General features: G+C 42.3%; 1 protein-coding gene across 9 annotated transcripts in view; it reads right to left on the bottom strand.

The window, feature by feature from the left end:
* TSC2 (TSC complex subunit 2) overlaps positions 1-18663 on the bottom strand; it is a 34549-nt gene that overhangs the window by 5698 nt on the left and 10188 nt on the right. For 3 of the 9 annotated variants that reach the window (XM_074597950.1, XM_074597952.1, XM_074597949.1), the window contains exons 16-34: positions 18445-18561; positions 17779-17901; positions 17293-17399; positions 16523-16676; positions 15654-15776; positions 15169-15303; positions 14408-14597; positions 13882-13975; positions 13427-13529; positions 13110-13204; positions 10415-10546; positions 8471-8635; positions 7692-7844; positions 7418-7530; positions 6783-7004; positions 5753-5968; positions 4020-4088; positions 1661-1821; positions 817-1319 (exon numbers count right to left, since the gene is read on the bottom strand). In XM_074597950.1, the coding sequence (XP_074454051.1) occupies positions 817-1319; positions 1661-1821; positions 4020-4088; positions 5753-5968; positions 6783-7004; positions 7418-7530; positions 7692-7844; positions 8471-8635; positions 10415-10546; positions 13110-13204; positions 13427-13529; positions 13882-13975; positions 14408-14597; positions 15169-15303; positions 15654-15776; positions 16523-16676; positions 17293-17399; positions 17779-17901; positions 18445-18561 (2975 nt within the window). The remainder of the gene's footprint in view (positions 1-816; positions 1320-1660; positions 1822-4019; positions 4089-5752; positions 5969-6782; positions 7005-7417; positions 7531-7691; positions 7845-8470; positions 8636-10414; positions 10547-13109; positions 13205-13426; positions 13530-13881; positions 13976-14407; positions 14598-15168; positions 15304-15653; positions 15777-16522; positions 16677-17292; positions 17400-17778; positions 17902-18444; positions 18562-18663) is intronic. The other 6 variants (XM_074597955.1, XM_074597953.1, XM_074597951.1 and 3 more) reach the window with 5 other exon arrangements.

The following is an 18663-nucleotide window of genomic DNA, read 5'->3' as shown; positions in this document are numbered from 1 at the left end:
AGAAATCCTGTTACCATAAAAATTAAGTACATTTTGACCTGTTGTATGTAAGAACATTATGTATGGAAGAGGAGCAATTAAAATGCTAACAGAGTATTTCTCATCTTCTAGAGACGCTTTAGGTGCCTGGACTACCTGCGGTTTGTAATAGACCCCTGTCATAAAACCCAATGGTTATGTCCAACAGCGGCAGCTCCCCAAATTCCCTGTTCCAAAGGCGATCTTTACACTGAACGGAGCAGCGGGAATGCACTCCTGCCTCACAGCTACGGGCGGTATTTCTAGGCTAGCACATAAATGATTTTACAGACATTTGCGTTTTACCTGCCCTCAGAGTAAGATGAAGACTGTCTCATAATGCAATTTTGGGCAACTACCAATATCTAAAGTTCAAAAAGCAATTATTATAACCCCTTATTTTCCTTTTTCTTAGTATTTTGCACATTATATTTCTTGAACTGCAAGACTAGTAATTCACCCTTTTCACAGCAAAATTAACTCCAGGTGACCTGCATTCAAGCCCCACGTGCATTTGGACCCTAATTTAGGATAGATTAAGAATATGAGGAAACTATTTATCCATTTCTTTCACCATTTAGGAGATCCATTTCCTAAATCACAAAGTTAATTTGGTGGTAGTGGGTTCAACACGCCTGTTATTAGCTCCTGAAAAAACCAGGTGATTAATCTTTCATTTTAATCAGATACTGTTTTATAGGTCCCATAAAACCAGCAGACCACTTCCAATGAATCCAGCCACGGCTACAGCAATTCTGAGCTCACCATTTTTAGCTTCAGATAAGCCCCTCCACCCACCTCGGGTTTATTCCGGGTACTTTCTCAGCATTGGAGGCTGCTGTTCTGCTCTTGAAGGCATCTCTCTCGATCCTTTTTCCCCTCCTTGATGGGGCTGAGTCAGAGATGGTGTATCCTCGGGGCCGGTGCCCAGAGGGGGAGCGAGGTGAGGTGACAGGACCGGTGCCATCCAACCCGCCTGACCCAGTCACTCTGGCGTCCTCTCCCTTGCCCAGCCAACTGCCCAGCCCTTCCCCTTCCAGGTTCCCAGACTGGGATTTTGATTTCACTTCTGTGCTCAGCCTCCTTGTTACTTCTCTGCCATTTGCATCTTTGAGGACCTCCTGCAGCGTCTGTAGCTCGGGGGAAGAACTCGACTTGCTGAGCGGCTGGGATGGCTGGAAGGAAAGCTCCTCCAGTGTTCGGCCGTCCTCCGACGGCAGGACTCTCCCGATGGGAATTCCACCCTCCACCAGGTCTTCCGACTTCAGAGACTTTTCTTCTTGGCTGGAGGTTGAGGAGGACTTAAAAAGGGAGAAACAAAGATGAACAGTTTTCCTGATAAAAGCAAAATAAGAGCTGACGACAGTAATGCTCGAGGCACCCCTTGACACTTCCAGTGAAAGATGAGCAGAAAGGTGCTGAGTATAAAGCAATGCAGATCCAGGATCCTGAATAAAACAGGTATTTACTGCTGCCGCTCTGCGGCAAACTCTGAATTATGACTGCGTGTGCATTTTGGTATCATTAGTGAGTTGTTTCAGAGGGTGTCAAGAGGGACTTATCTGCGCACAGACAATTCTCCCTTGTCCCTAAAGACGGGGCTGTCAGACAGGACAGAACTGGTTAACCTCTTTCTTCTTACCCTGCTGTAAGATTCCTGGGGTTTACCAAACCTTTCCTCGCTCAGGACTTGTTCGGAACATGAAGTGTCAATGTCCTCACTCTCTGGAGACTCAGCGGGGGACTCGGTTTCCTTTAGCTCCATTTCCAACGGGCTCCCTTCCTCCAGCACCACCGCTGATTCTACCGAGACACAAGGCAGAAGAACTGAAGCCTGCAGAGAGGAACGGCCCGGCCGGCCCCCATCCTCTCCTCTGAAGTACCAGCCTTTTCCCTATGGGATTTCAATGGAAGGCCATATTGAATGAGTGCTCTGGTTCTTTGATTTCTTGTCATGTCAGACTTGCTCCTGGTTCCCCTTTTGTATAGAATAACTGATCACCTTACCCTCACAGCAAAGGGCTGCGTCTGCTTTGGTCAAAATAAGTGCAGTTGTTTCCAATTGTTACTGATGAACAAGCAGGGGACAGAATGAGGAAATGGGACCTTGTACATCAATGCTCGGTTATCAGGACAGACAGGAACTACAGAGATGTAAGAAAGTACAACACTAGCATTAAAAGTTCATCATTATCCAGGCAATGAAGACGTCAGTTCTATGCAAGTGTGCAAAAAAGTAAGTTTTTCTTGTATTGAAATGCAATGCTCCTGTGCCTTGTAGTGGCCTAGAAGGAGATAAGAAATTTTACTAGGAGCCATTTACTTGCAGTTTGGCAGTTTTCCTAGTATGTCTCGGTTGAAGCAAAACAATTCAGCCCTAGACATATGAAAGGACAAGAGAGCAAGAGTCATACATGCACTGCAGCAATACTGGGAAACCTGCACGTGGCATCTGACCAGACAAATGGGCAATGAAACCACACTGACAAGAAAGCTCCTTGGAAGCCCTGCCTACGGTGGAGGAGGTTATTGCAGCATTTAACGTTGTCTCTACTCCAGGCAGTGACCCTGACCACAGGGATGAGTCTGACCAAAGGCTCCTCTTGGCCTTGCTTTTTTGTCCTGAGGAAAAGGCTGGAGAACAGGAGGCTTCCCATTACGCACACAAGGGACTGGAAGACCAATCTGAAAGGCCAAGATTTGTTTTCCAAAGTAAAATTAAAAAAAAAATAAATCAGCACACACAAAAAATAAAGAAAATAATCAAAATTAAAAAAAAAAAAATAAAAATCACTAAAGCAGCTTTTCCTGGATTGATTTCAGCTCGCAGGACCAAAGTTATTTCAAAGAAGCAATTGAGAGTTAGCATTGCACACACATAACCTTCTAAAAAAAAAATCAAAACAAAAAAAAAAAACCCCAAACAACGTGCTGATCTGGTTAGCTGTCCAAGCCAGAACACACCTGCATATATCCAGGGTTTCCAAGCTTCCCTAGCTCTTTCACTACTGCCGAGACTGCTGGTGTTTTTAAATAATGCCAGCACTCACTAATTATTCTTTAGGTGGGAAGAGAATAACATGAGCAGAGACAGGTACAGAAAAATATTTTACTGCAGCATCTCTGTGTTGCTTTAAGGGGCCTTTGTCAACAACACCCAGCAGTTAAGAACACCCTGCTGCTCTACAGAGAATTTTCCAGTGAAGGAAAGAAGGCAGAAAGACATTTCAACCCTCTAATTAAAATCACAGAGCATTACAGATTATCAAAGCCATGGAGGTGTTGTGTTCATAAGGTATGTAATTTGACCTCCACTTCATTTAATTACGAAGCCAATTGTACCGGAGTGGAGAAAGATTTTTACACTACCATAGAGCCTCCAAAAAGCTAGAATTTAGCAGGTTTTCCCCTGAAATGTATTTCTTCTTTTTTTTATTTAAAAAAACTTTTAACCAGCATCCGTTTTAATGTCAAACTTAATATATATATATCATAGATATATATATACACACATATATATCAACTCCTTTTATCTTTTCTGTGTCCAATTGTGATGGATCCCTGTGGGCTGAGTAGCACAGGACTTCATCTCAGGGTAGCTTGTCCTGGAGCACACTATGCTGTTCTCAGAAGCGAGAGCTTTTACGTTTAGCAGACCACAAAGCCAATTGTAAAACGAGGCTGACAATAAGTAATTTAATTAATCAAGCCACTCAGGAATTTTGACAGGTCATTTAACACTGTGCCTCATGACTCACAATCCACCCCAGCTAAATTTAAAGCTACTTTAAGAAATTGTCTGCACTTGCAAATGTTGGATCTGGCTTGGACTTCTTCATGCTAGTCAAGATCCCATTTGTTGAGAGTAATGAGACTGGGTACAGACAGGAGACATGGAAGGGGAAAATGAAGTATGAGGGATACATTTTCTATGAATCAGAGGTGTTCTTCTATGGCAATACTTTTTTTTTTTTTTTTTCCTTAAAGATATATAAATATACCTGCCCAGGATATGCTCCTGTGCAACTTCCCTTGACAACTGGACTGGTACATGGAAGAGAAAGAGGCCACTGCAAAGGGAAATCAAGTGAGCAGCTACATCAAAAGGAAGGAGAGACTATATGAAAACAAAATATAAATTAAAAAGCACAGAGTTTAAAATGTAACCAAGAGCCTATTTTAAAATAAATAAATAAATAAATAAAAAAAAAACAAAGGAAAGAACAAGCTGGGATAAGCTCACTAGATGCCAAAGGGATACTTCGAGGGTACAAGGTCTCAACATGAATAAGGAGGCATAAACACATTCAAACAATGCAGACTCGAATTGCTCTCTTCGAAGAACACGTCTTCGCGAGTTTTAGAAGCAGAAAATTCCTTCGTGATATCCTAGCCCACGCAGGAAACCAGTCTGAGCTTTTCCTGAGCCACGTGCTTTTGGCAAAAGATCATTTTTAAACCCACAGAAGAGTCTGAAGAGCAGAAACACGGATAAAGATTCACATAGTTTTAACCTCTAAAGAGGAAGAAGGATATGCATATGAGAATGTGACAGCAAAACTTCCTCAAAATATTCATTCGCCAGCCAGCTCCGGCAAGTCTACTACAGAAGTTGTGTGGAGAACGTGGCCAAAATTACTGTCTCATTCTGGTGGGTCCTTCTTTCAACTAATCAGTTAGCACCTATGTACCACACATTCATAGGAGTCAATAAAAATGTTCATGGATGAGGACTTGATTTTTTTTTTTAAAAGGTGATAATTTGATTTTGACTCTCATTTTCCGTTTGTACATTCTGAAATCCTAAAATCATATCCTTTCCCTGTTTAAAATAATCCAGAAAACTAGCATTTTTACCAGATTTCCAAACAATTCATACCACTGATGCCACCTCCCCAGAAAAGCCTCGTCTGCTGTTACACTGCTCAGTTTTGATAGTGCTAGCAGTGCCGAAAGCCTCAGCCTTAGATGTTGTTGATAAGAGCTCTGAGTAGGGATTATACAAAGCTTTACACATTTCAGCTGCTGGTCAACACAAACCTCCCAACATCAACAGCTCCTTCAGAAGTGAACTAGCACCAAAGTACATATAGCGAAAAGCCCTGGCCACTATGTTAAATAAAGCCATCATAAAGAAACTCAAGTGATTCAGACGCACCAGTCTGCAGGCTAAACACTCCGTTCAAGAGGTGAATAAATCTGCGGCAAACAGGATTTGCATTCTGCTATCTCATGCTGTAAAAGACAGCAGCAATTAACTGACCCTGGCTGGCAAGGTGCGTACCAGGCCGTTCTCCCAGGAACCCAGTGCTCTCAGCGCCCAACACAAACTCCCGTACTGAAGACAAATGGAAATGGAAACGCTGGATGGGAAGATCCATCCACGTGCGGGATGCCCAGATCAGACCCAAACAAGTGGAAGAGCGAAAAGATCCATGACTTTGTTCATTTTCATTTGGGAAACAGTTAGCGTGAAACACATCACTCCTTCAAAGAAACTCCCTTACTCCTCTCTTTCTTCTCTTTAAGAGAGAGATACTTTCCAATGGAACGTCAGAAGCAAGGAGGAAGGGAATTTTTCACTGAAAATTTCTAAGAACAAGAACTGATTCCCCTTCTCGTTGCTACATTATTCCTCATGCTACTGTTCTAGAAGACCTACATTTATTTCAACAGACTTTAAACAGGCTAGTGTCAGCTATGCTGGACACGCTACTGGCTTCACATCTCTCACCTGTGTTGGAACGCTGGAGAAGGGATGGCTTGGCTGTCCCGGTGGCCAAGCTGGAGGAGGGGACAGAGAGGGATTTATAGAGAGCCGTTTCTCGGTGTTCTTTAAAACGCTCTGCAGCCATGAGTGCATTAGAGAGCTCTTGCAGGGGCATATTGTTAATATCTGAAGAAAATGGACTGAGCGGGTTCTCCAGACTCATTAGCCAGCTTGTGTTACCTGATAAGAGAAAATTAGGGAAGAGTATTAAGTACCCCCAACTCCAGAAAGTTGACAACTCACATCGAAAAAAGCACAAATTGTTTTGGATTTTGCAAGTAAAAAACCAAAACAGATCAAGTTCTCAGTTCTCCTGACATTTGGCAGAGTCACTTGATTAATTTCCTACTTTCAGTAAGTAGCTCCCAGTGCTCCATACTTCAACCCGAGTTCTTCAAAAAACATCCCTGGTAACTCATCACTAAAGCAGACTCCCCAAAGGCATCCAAAATGCTCAGATATTGTAATTAATGATACCAGGTTATTTTCTCATGAAGCAACTTTCAGCTGAAATAGATAATTCCCTGTCAATGTTGTGTAACATACCAGTATTCCAGAATTTTGACCTTGAGCATGTCATTACTCCTCCCCTTACAGCAGACACAACTATGCAGCTACTCTAGCCATAAGCTTCACTCATCTCCAATGGAGCATGGGAAGCTAAAACACAGCATAGACAGATTTTCAAGAAAGACCACAGAGCAGTGTGAAAACAGGAAATGCAAAGTAGGGTTGATAGTATCTGGCTCTATTTCTGTAACAGTATTTAATATACAAATTTATGTCCTTGCTTCAGTCTTTTCACAGGTCTTTTGTAGATTTAAAACACTAAAAAAGAGTGATTTCAAAGAATCAAGTATCAGACGTATTAGTTTCAAGAGGCAGTAAGCAATAAAGAGATCCATTTGCAAGTAAACATGGATTTTTCTTCTTCATCCAGGCTCTGGTTTCTTAGCAAGTCAAGAGAGCTCACTCCACACTCAGGTGAAGATACCTGTGGGTCTGCGCACGAGGATTTCTGCCCATCCCTGTGTCAGCAGCGGGACATATGCAGCCAAGTTTGCTTTTTCTTTCTGCAGAGGTGTCTGTGGAGCAGGATTAGTCTTCTCTGGTCGAGATGCAGGAGCAGGAGGACCCTGTGTCCCCTGTGACGCCGAGCCACTGGGAAAATGGGAGGCTGAGCTGTCTAAGGCACCAACGCGTAAGGCATGACCACCTAGCAAGACAGGCACAAAATAGAAGGGAGAACCATGCTTAGTACTGAAAATATCTCAGAAGTAATAAGTCTTTTAAGCTCCTCTAGCAGCTGCACACAGAATATTGGGAACCTAAGAGACCTTTACCTTTTATGTTTTTCTTATAAACCATGAGGTTAGATAAACATAGGCGATTCTCACTGCAAGTGCTCACCAGTTAACCAACCACCAAAGCTTTCCTGCAAGGAAAAAGCAGGAGGAGCACCACCACTCCTAAAGCCAACAGCTGCTGCTACTTGCCCACTATTAAATACCAGACAGGTCCAGATTCTCAAATTAGTTTAGACACAGATCTCTTCAGTAGGCACTTGGGACACTTAAACCTGTGACACAGACCCAGAAATGGCAGTAAGACTCCAGGATCAGAATTTACCAGACATGGATCGGACTCTGTTGCGAGAGCTTCTGCAAACCTGCTGCCCAGCTTGAGATTCCAGTTTTGCTGGAGCTTCTTTAGTTTGTCTCACTTGCAAAACAGGGTCTGAGCTGTGGAAGAAGATATTGATGATACTGAGAGAGGAATCAGCCATGCTGGACAAATAAAACGTTCCTCTTTTGGTAAGAGGAAAACCTAAAAAGATACACTGTAATAGTGGTTTAAGTGACTTTGTTAGGTGGAAATTTCTAGAAATGGGAGCAAAAATTACCTTGATTCTGTGCTGCTTTGGAGGTCTCCAGAGTCTAGGCCAAGCAGGGACCTGGTCCCTGTTCCAACGCTTGTAGTGATGGTCACCAGCTTGTTACCAACGAGCCATGTTTTTGTCCTTCCTCCAGCCAACAGAAACTCACCCACGGGCGACCTAAAAACACATTTGTGATGAACAGAGCTCTTAGACTGCAGAGCACAGAGCCTACGCAGGTGGCTTATTTCACGTAACTATGTAGGAGGTGCTGCCTGCTTTCCTTCTTTATACAGCATTTTTAACATAGCCCCTGGCCGTCAACACACACATCCACCTGGATAAGGGATGAGCCGGATTGAATATCGATTGATAGCAGTACTACAGGACACACATCACAGAGCAGAAGGGAACGAGCCACATCTGAGCTGTGTGACTCCTTCTGGGAAGGGCTAACAAGAAAAGTAAATGCCCTGCATTTGAAGCCAGCTGGCACGACACTCGGTTCTGCAGCAAAGACTGTGATTATCCAGCAAGGACAAGGAGCAAAGCACTGTTCACAGACAGCGTGCCTTCAAGGCATCTCCTTCTCGACAGTTCCAAGAACGAGGCAAAAGCTGGCTGGCTCCAACGGGCTTCTCTCATTTAACTTCATATTTAGCCAAGCCAGATTTTATCTGCGAGGAATGGCTTCAGAGCCTGGGCTTGCCAGAATCTCAGATGTGTCATGGTAATTTTCCACTAATAAAGCGAAATATGAACCTCAAACAAAACCATCTCTCCCATCGTCACCAACTGACTCCTACCTCTTAGGCACCGCAGTGAAGTTGGAAAAGACGTATCGAGCCATCATATCCAGACAGGTCTCAGTGAGTTCCAGGTGAAGATTTTTTAAGTTGTCATCAGCCTGAGCCATTGAATTTTCATCCGCAGAGCCCAGGCTTGAACTAGTGATGGATGTTTGTATCCGACTAGAAGAGAATGTTTCCAACTGACAGATCACATTGCAAAATGCTTGTTTGTCCCTGTCACCCGAAAGACAGTGTGACGCAGAACAACCTGCGATACATGCATGTGCCGCATGAGAGAGGTGGCCAGACATTAACCCAGGCCATTATAAAAATATTTTTGGATCAGCCTCATGTTGTGCTTTATAGATCGTCATTGCAGAAAGTGTACTTTATCTTGAGAGACCAAGAAACATTTAAATGTCTGCCAGCTGACTAGGTCAGGCCAGTGCTCTCTGATGTTGGTGGCCCATGGGCAAGTGCACCAAGCAAATAGTGAGCGGTAGCACCATGCTTTGAGTTTGCTAACCTCTAGTGAGGGCAAGCGTCCCGTCACCTGCAGTTTCCCAGGCAACATGTTGCCCATGAGCCATAAATTGGGGCACTCCAGGCTTAACTTTATAATTTGATTTGCTTTTTTCCTCTGTTGCAACCCTTTCATATATTGATTTTTTTTTTCCCCTCCAAATTCAATAGCTACGTAAAACCTAATTTAACTTGAAGTAGAAAAAAATTGCACTCTGAACAGGAAATTGGCACAAGAATAGACAGCAACTCTGCCTTCAAATCAGCCAAGTTAGTTAGCAATGCAATTTAAAACAATTGCAATAACAGGCTAGATTGCAGTATTTTATTAAGACGACTCCTTATACCATCATAATACAAACTAAGCTGAGATACAGCCAAATTTTTCATGACATGGCAGCTTCTTTGTCATTCACTAAGGGTAATTATCTGAACTTCTAGTTGCTAGCATTTACATATAAATACAAGAGAAGAAAATCACCTAACAGATTAATGGGGATATCAGAGAATGAAGTGCCAGAATTGTATTCACAATTCAGTCACTTCAGTGTCTTTCCCCCAAATACCATATAGTTATAGTAAAAAATAAAAACACAGAAAATAAAGTTCCACTGACAGCAATCCTTACAGATTAAGGCACAAATCTTCAGGTTCAGATTTTAAACAAACATGTTAAACACAGCAGTTTAACAGTCAAGGGAAGCGATCGAGAAGTATGTTTTAAAAACAAGCGTAAACTGTTTCATCTTTCATGTGTGCAAATCAATGTCTGCAATCAAAACCTGTTTTCTTTTGTCGTGAAAGCAATGGCTTCATATGGGCTGAGCACACACTTCACTCCCCTACGGAAAGACAAATTAAGGTCTTCACGGCATCATATTCTAGACCAGAATACTTCCATCAGCTCTCTTTGCCTCAAAGAACAAATCCTAAACTGAGGCCAGAACTATTATAACTCATAGCCTGGGAGGAGGGCTTGTACATAAGTTTGCAGAGCATCAAAAGCCTCTCCTGGGGCAAGTCACTGCTTAGAAGGCTGAAGTTTTAGTGATTTTTAATCAGGACTCTCACTTGCACAGAATGCAACCTTTTTCCCCCCCCCTTTTTTTTTAGTGTCTGTTTCTTTGTTTTTCCCCCTTTACCATCTTTACTTTGCAAATAGAATTTTTTGTTGCTAAGGCATCAGAGAACAGGGCAAAGTAACCATACGCAACATAGGGTGTGATGCGACAACCCAACAGCCGGGCGTTGGGAAGTCATGGGATATCCATGATACTCTCCCAAAACCTTTGACTGTGGCTAAGGCCGTTTTTTTATTGCGTAGCAAAGTCATGCAAGCATCCCGCATGCAAATCCCCCCTGCTTCCACCCACCCTTGAAGTAAAATTTCCAAGTGCTGAGTTGCTCTTGGATTCTCCCCATTTAAAGTGCCTCTACCTGCGGACCACATGTTCAGACACACTGATGCTGCGGGATCGGAAGGCATCAACTGCGGAGGATTCTTTCAGCTCTTTCACTGGAGGAGAGTTATTCAAGCCTTGCTTTGCATTTTTGGCTAGTCTTAAACTACTAGGTGGAGAAGCACCAAGCCCCAAAAGAGGTCACAGGAAGGGAGGAAATCATTGTAGGGATGTAGGTTGAAAGGTCACAGGTCACAGGGTCAATATTGGGGGATCCCGGAGGGTGATGTAAAATAAAACAAATGCCAAAAAAGGAAAACAAAAATTAAAACGTACAAACAAGCAGAGCTGAAAGCATTAAAAAGACAAACCACATTTTGAAAACAAGATTTTAAACGTGCTACAAAACAAATGAAATTAGTACAAGTTAAAACAAAAAACTGATTGAAATGATAGTTGGAATACTGCGCTGTTAAACAAAGGCAAAAGCACCTGATGCTAATTTGGCACAAATTTCTCAAGTCTGAGAAGTTTTGTGCAGTTCAACCACCCCATCTCACCACTTCAGCATGGCTAAAAACCTGACTACTTCCGCAGAGACCACATCCTAAAATGCTTTACCAATACCAGATAGCAGCACATTTTTCTACGAGAGACAGGAACGTCACCCATCTCTACCTCTGTTAGGCCTGGCCTAAATCTGAGTTTCTCCCCTGAATCTCAAAAACACCCAGGGCCAGTCCGAGGTGCCCCTTAGCTCCGCTCAAGACACTGGGGGATACTCAGCCCGTCTATAGGAGACTGATCCTGCTCTCTGCTCTCACGGAAGGGCAAGACAACAAACATCCTCTTGGCTGTCGCTGATTGCACGATGCTTTTTCTGTCAAACAAGCTATCTTATTTCAGGTGCCTCGAGGTAACCCACTTGACTTTCAGCTGGAACAGAAAGGAAGATAAGCCTTTACACTATCGGGTGCCAACCATATGTAGGAGATGACAGCAATTAACATCTAAGAGGCAGTTTAATTAGTCAGAGCTGAGATGCACGTCTGGCCCAGTACTAATTTGGACATAACAGTTGGTCCAGCAGTTCACATCCCCATACATAAAATGCAGATATCGATTTAACCCTTCTAGCTCTTTCTAACCATGATTTATTTGCTATCCTCCTTTCAATGAATTATTACATTTCAGATAGCCACCCAGAGGGATCAGAATTTATTTGTCCTTCTCCTAACAACGTCTGACAGATCACTTTTGGCCACAACTGGAGATGTGACTGCAGAGAGCACAGGCTCATACTCCGAGATAAACACCTACACCAATGTCATGCCATTCAGCAACCTTGGGAACTGTTGGGATCTTGATCTGCTGGAACACCCAGCACCTCACTAGGGCACAGAAATGCTTATTCTTTGGGCTCAAGGAGTGAAAGGCAAGCACACAGGCTTCTCAAACAAAGAAACAGATATCTGCTCGAAGCTATTTCCTCTCTCACTTGGCCAGAATCCAAGCTCAGACAGACTCAGAAGCAGTGGCATCCTGCCATTCTGGTGTTTCGGGTTGCTGCCCGAGTACAGCCCACGCTCCTTAGCAGAGATTTCTGTGGAAAGCGATCCAGCAGCGTTAGCAAAAGCCTTTAGATACAGTAGTATTCCAACCTGGTAGAATTTAACAGATTTTGGGAAAAAAAAGATTAGTTGAAATTCTAATTTGAGAGACGAGTGTCAAAAGGCTTCTCTTCCAAGTTTCTGAATGAAAGAGGAGGAGATGGGAGAGATGAAACACAAAACAGGGTTTACAGCTATAGCATTAGGGCAGGGATGGTGTTTCTTCATTGCAAGATACTCATTGAGCCTTGCAGTTAAAAGTAGAGGCACTTTCCCCAGGGTTCAAATGCCACCATATGCTTACTGCACATTAACACTGAAGCAAGTTAAAGTGAACCAATTTAGGTAAGCCCTGCAGGTAAAAGGACATTAGGGAAACCCTGAATGCCTTCCAAGGAATATTTTCCTATCTCGGCAAATGTTACTTTGAAAGACTGCTGGCAAGATCCGTTCTGACTTCTAAAGACATTAGGCTTTGCTTAAAACTGACATAATGGCTGCAAGATTCAAAAAAAGGATCAGGACACCCAGATACACAGAAGGCAGCTGTCTGCTACCCGGCACGCTGACTTGACAGGTAACTCTATGGAAAAACACAGCATTGTCTCACTCAATTTATACAGGTTGCTATTCACAATGATTTCTCTGGCAATCATTTAAATAGTCATTACAGATCAGTAATCAAAAGGAGTTAACACTATCGATATGAACATGGTATTCTATTACTTCTGGTATTACCTTCTCCATTACCTGGTACTTCTCCAGTACCATTGTACTTCTCCATCTCTGGTAGCATTGTACTGACACACATCAAACTGAAAGAACTGTTGATTTTCAAAAATTAACAACAAAAAGCCCCACACCTTACTGCAAAGGCTTACAGAACAGCCAGTGATGCCCTCATATGTACCATCAGACTGTCAGCTTGGTTTGATTCCAGCTTCTTACCAACCTAAGTTTGTCTTTTAACAATCCCTTGACCTAAAGAGGTTTACTTTGCTTGCTTAAATGCACTGACAGATTTTGGATAACTAGACCAAGCCTCCTTCAGAAAAACACAGGGAAGGGTGTGAGCACTAGAATAGGGAACAAAGGACCCTGCTGGAGTCAAATATAATGTACCTTTTTGGCCTCTCATTCAGGCTTGTACTGCGAGCCCTGAAACTGTCCTTCTCAGGCGTGTCATCAAAGGAAAGGAGGACATTTGAGCGCAAACCCTGTCAATTGAGACAAAGAGATCACAGTTTGAACGGCTAGGACGTGCAGCTGAAAGACTGCAATCAGGGGCCAATGCACAAGAACTCACTGTCAGTTTTGAAAAAGGTGTTGACAAGAAAAGTAGCATTTTTCTCGCTTCAAACAGAACCTTTAAACTTCTCAAACCGGTTTTTAAGTCATCATTTTTATTAAGTACTGTTTGATTCAGTAGTGTCCATTACCTTTGTAATATAGGGGACAAAGTCCTTTCGGAAGGGAAGGCGGCACCGAATGAACCACATAGCTATCACGTGATGGGCCAGGCAAACGATGTACTGGTTAAACCTAAAACAGCAGAAAGATCTCTACAGAGTTTAATGCTGCATTACGATGCCATTCCAGAACTGAACAGAAGGACTTTTCAATCTGAGAAACAGAACTGTTCCTTTAGCTACTGTAAGTATAAAGAAAAAAAAAACAACAACAACAAAACAACTCAAAAGTTCTGTTCAAGAAAAACAGATATTTTGTCCAAGGTGAATACGTCCCTTTTTCAGAAAAAGCCTGGAGATACCAGAATGAGCAATATCCTATAAATAACTTGACCCAAGTACTACGAAAGAAGTACTACAAAAGAAGCATGTCTCATTCTCTTAATTTTACAGCTGAAGAAGCAGCACATTCACTATGAACTTACTTGGAAGGGTTTGTGTATGGCAGGGAGATGGCAAACACACTGGCGTACTGCTCTGCTGCGAAGTTCCTGTAGAGGTGAGGCAGCCTTGCAAGAGCTAGAACAGTTCAAGAAGAAAAAACAACACAGGTGAGGTCCGGACACGAACTATTCAAGATCACCATTCGGTTTAATTTTAATTGGTTTGTTTCTTCTAAATCATCAGCTGACATGGAAGTTAACATCATGGTATCATTTCATGCTATTTCAGTTATAAGCGGCAAGGTGGAGAAAGCAGCTTTGTATTTCCCATCACTGTACGGCTGCAATACACGAAGTACGTCTCTTTCTTCAGTGTGTGCAAGAAAAGCAGTAACAAACAAGAGATAAGCAAAGATTTATATCTTGAGGATGGTGCAAGGGCACGACCAAAAACCAAAAAACCGTCACAATGCATTCCACGTGACTAACAATCAAAATACCCATATCCAGTGCAAACAATACATGTACAACTATAGAAGAACAAAAGTAAAAGAACGTTACAACTTACTTGAAAGGAATTCTAAGAGAGGGATTGCCATATTGGCTGTAGCGGAAATGTGAGTTAATTTGACTATTAAGACAGGAAGCGCCTTTATGATGATGTCGGGCATCTCGACACTACAGACCGAGAGTGCCACGACGCACTGGTTTGCACAGCGATAAATAAGACCATGTTCCAGGCAATACACTATTTCGCGCTAGAAGAGTAAAAAAGAAAAAAAAGTCATAATACAAGGAAAGAGAAAACCTCTGATGTGCCATCTCCTGACTTCAGTTAGCATTTCAGAAAGGCTTGCAAGGTACTGCTACTGCAAGGCCTGTATGATGCATACGAATTCTTGTCCAAAATGCACTAAGACAGAACCCTAAATAATGCTGCATGTATTCTAGGCCAAAATATTAAGATGAGACTTTAGTCAACTAAACATTTTAGAAATTAATATTTAAGTTTCTGATCAAACAGGATTTTTATGTTTATTGGGGTCTTCCAGCAGAAGGCAAAGTCACTTAGCAACCTGTGAGCGGGATCAGGTTTGGATGGAGAACAGCGAACCCAACTGATGGAACAGTTACTCCTGCACAAAGTTAGCAAAGTACTTTTTTCACCCTTGACCCCCCCCCCGCCAAATACAGCAGATGCAGCTTTTTCTAACGGGAAAGGGCAGTGCTACTTTGCATTTAAGTCTCCTAATCAGCGAGTATGAGAAAATGCACTAGCATTCCGGCTCAGGCCCCATCCCCCCCTACACCCTCTTACTTTCCCCATACCTGTTTAGCTTTGTCCAGATAATTATGATAAGATATTAATGCCGTCAGTACTGGGACTACAGCCAGATGCAGATCAGTGCGAGAAAAGCCTTCTGGGGTACCATGAAGCCTGTCGGTAGTCTTTTTGTCTGTGAGCTGACACATCACACTAAGTTAGAACACCTCACACTAAAAATACCCTCTAAAAGGCAGTAGACAACCACCGCCCATAGCTCCGTTTTCAAATGTATACATACATACATAGAGAGAAAACACTCATTATTACCTAATTCTGTACCTAAAACAATCCTCACAAAAAGGGAAGGTGAGTGAGGATTAACAACCGGTATGCTAATCTTCAAAATACTAGACCGAAGAAAAAAAAACTTTAAAAAGCCCCCAAGGAAAAAAAGCCCAAAACTAAATAAAAAAACACCCAAAACCACCCAACTTTCAAGCAAACTAAGGATCTGGTGATTATACGTTAGCAGGGTGTATGGCATTACCATGTAGCTCAGTGCAGAGGCCAGGAGGTCTATATTACAAGGAGAGGTTAAAAATAGCACTTTATAGCGAAGGGATTCAGGTAATTTGTTGAGGACCAACTTTAACACCTTCCAGTCTGTCTCCTGGAAAGAAAGAAAAAGTTCAGGTAGAAAATTTTTCTACAATTTCAGTTCAGTTTGAAAGTAAGACCCAGCGAATTTCAGACAACGTGCCATTTCCTAGGCAGATGTATGTCTTGTCATGGTAGCTACATAAAAAGAAGTGGCATTTAGCTATCACAAGTTACTTCCCGTCTGTCATCAGCTCTAGGTGTAATATTGGCACCGCAAACTGGAAGACAACTTGTATCCACATCTGACTGAGCTCAAAAAGACAGAGCCAATATTCAAGTCTCCCAGCCACTAGCACTAATTAACCTCCAGAGCAAGACAACCCCTCAGCACATAACTACGTCCAACACAACACTACTGAACCATTTATATTTACAGCTTATTAGCAACCAAAACATTTATCAATTTTCAAAATATTTCAAAAACTTGCAGTAAGAGGGTTTCTTTTTTTTTTAGTTCCAAATGCCTTTTCAGAAAGGATGACTTATCTGATCTTTGTTTAACAAACACATTTTTTGCTCTTGGCTGCTCCGAAGCAGAGTGAAACGAAAGCTTTGCTTAGTTTCTGCAGAGCTGAACTGGTGCTCCCACTGGTGGTTGTAGAGCTGCACGATTACAGAGATTCTGCCCAAGAGGGAGGATTTACGTACTGCTTTTCAGATGTCATTTAGATACTCTGGGATAGAATTCTCCAGCCAGCTCGTTTAAGTTGATGTATTTCACATGAAGATGACAACTGTCATTAAGAGAGGACATACTTGCTTCAAACACTGCAGAAGGACACCAAAGACCATCGAGTACGGCAGATGTCCTATACGAATGGTGGTGTTTTGGGAAGGTACACTGGGACTTCCTGAAGGCGGAGAGAGCGTACCAGTCGGCTTTTTCTCAGAAGCCCGCTTCTCTGCTTCTCTACAACATAGAAAGGAAGAAAAATACATGTAATGTAAAATCAAGATCAGAACAGCCTATTCACATGGCTTACAGTGCTACCCTAGCCAGCTGAATAACCGAACAAGAATATAAATTGCATTTTCGATTAAAAACCACAGGATTGCCCAGTAGACAGACAGCAATAAATCAGTTTGGTCAAGTTAAGGATTTTTCTATGCAGGCCCTAGCAAATTCATAAAGATATCTTCTGGGGCACGCTACACAAAGAACTTCAGACCAAGCTATAAAAACAAAAATAGTCATATTTGTACAAATCATTGAATCAAACCTCAATGTGAAAACTGGTTTCAGGCAGGAAATTGCTAATATTTTTGTGAAGTTTCTTGAGCAGGAACAGAAATTTCATGTCTGAGATTGAGAGCTCTGTAGGTACGTGATATGTAAGAACAATTCACCAATGAATTATTAGTTGAGACAATCCTAGGCTGTAACTACAGACTTGTCTAGCAACTGATTCAGCAGGATTTGGAAGATTTAGAAAAACTGCAGATTGCTACTGATGGACCATTAAGCTCGTGCAAAAATACCAAGCAGTCTGGAAAACAGCTTTTGCTTAATGCAATGAGAAACCTACACAAAATCACACAGACAGTAAGGGCTGAACCTCACTGCTCCATCCTTGTTGGAAAGGCCAAGACGGTGGAGGGAGTCAGCTCGAAGCATCAGCAGGAAATCAAATACCTGCAACAGAGAATATGCTGGAATCACTCAAAACCCAAGCCAGCAGAATACTCTCCCACCTCCTTATGGGATACTTCTAGAATTTTTTTATTTTTTTTTTGTGTGTGTGTATGGTTGAACTCAATGATCTCAAAGGTCCTTTCCAACCATGAAGATTCTATGATTCTAGAAATACAAAGGGATTTTTAATAGATGCTGTGGCTAGTTCTGTAGGAGGGATCACTTCTGGTGTTACAGTACATATACATACTCTTATTAGCCAAGAAACATTTAATTCTACTTCTGCCAAGCTCTAGAGCCCACATTCCCCACCTGACAGCCAAGAATTCCAAACGCAGCATGCAGCTCTCGAGCTGAAAGCATAGGTTACTGCTCATACCTGCAATCTGATGCTGCTAGCAACAGCAAGGCTGTACGCGTATATATAATGACGTTGGACATGGTGAATCAGCATCTCGTACACTCGCATTGCGTGGCTGGAGGGTAAGCTGTAGAGTTTTGTCTACAGAGGAACGGAAACACAAATCAAAATGTAGGCTGACACCTGTTATTCGGAAATGTGTATCTGCACTGAGAAGTCAAGAAAAACAAAGCAAAAACTTGCTTCGGAAAGCAAGATGAAGAGATGGCTCTGGACCGAACCTCTGTGAAGGCTCCAGAGCAACCCTGCCTGGCTCCAGGAGGGCACTGGCTGGAACAACCAGCCCTTCACAACTGCTTAACCATATCTCACGACACGCTACCCAAACACAACGGATCTATTCAAGGTTACGAACCACTCTGTTTCTGCTAGTTTATGAACACATCTGCCCCCAGCATGTGAAAATGTGCTCCTATTCACTGTACAATGGAAAATTAAGAAAATAAAACATTTAGCAAATTCATACAGTACCCAAAAGCAAAAGGAATGACCAAAATCAAGAAAACATTAAGTGAATAAAAAAAAAGTTGGAATATTTAATAGTGAGAGAACGGTTATCTAAAAAGCCAAGTCCAGCAGAAGACTATTCTGAAGAAGTCATGTTTAATGCTCTGCAGCATTTACCTGAAGAATTATCAGGAGTCCAAGAACTGCTGTCTTGACATCCTCCAAAGAAGCTGAATACGATAGCAAGTCCCTCTCTTCCAGTTCAGAAGGAGATGAGAGAGAATGTGCAGCCACCTTTTTAAAAGAAAAGCAGTGCATGGTTTAAATCTGCAACACATCTTTTCTTTATTTCCATCCTGGAAGGTCAGGAAAGACTAGAGCAAGTCATCCTTGCTG

The sequence above is a fragment of the Larus michahellis genome, chromosome 8, assembly GCF_964199755.1.
Source record: "Larus michahellis chromosome 8, bLarMic1.1, whole genome shotgun sequence".
Taxonomy (NCBI): domain Eukaryota; kingdom Metazoa; phylum Chordata; class Aves; order Charadriiformes; family Laridae; genus Larus; species Larus michahellis.
Note: the sequence above shows the minus strand (reverse complement) of the source record. Positions and strands in the feature narration are given on the sequence as shown.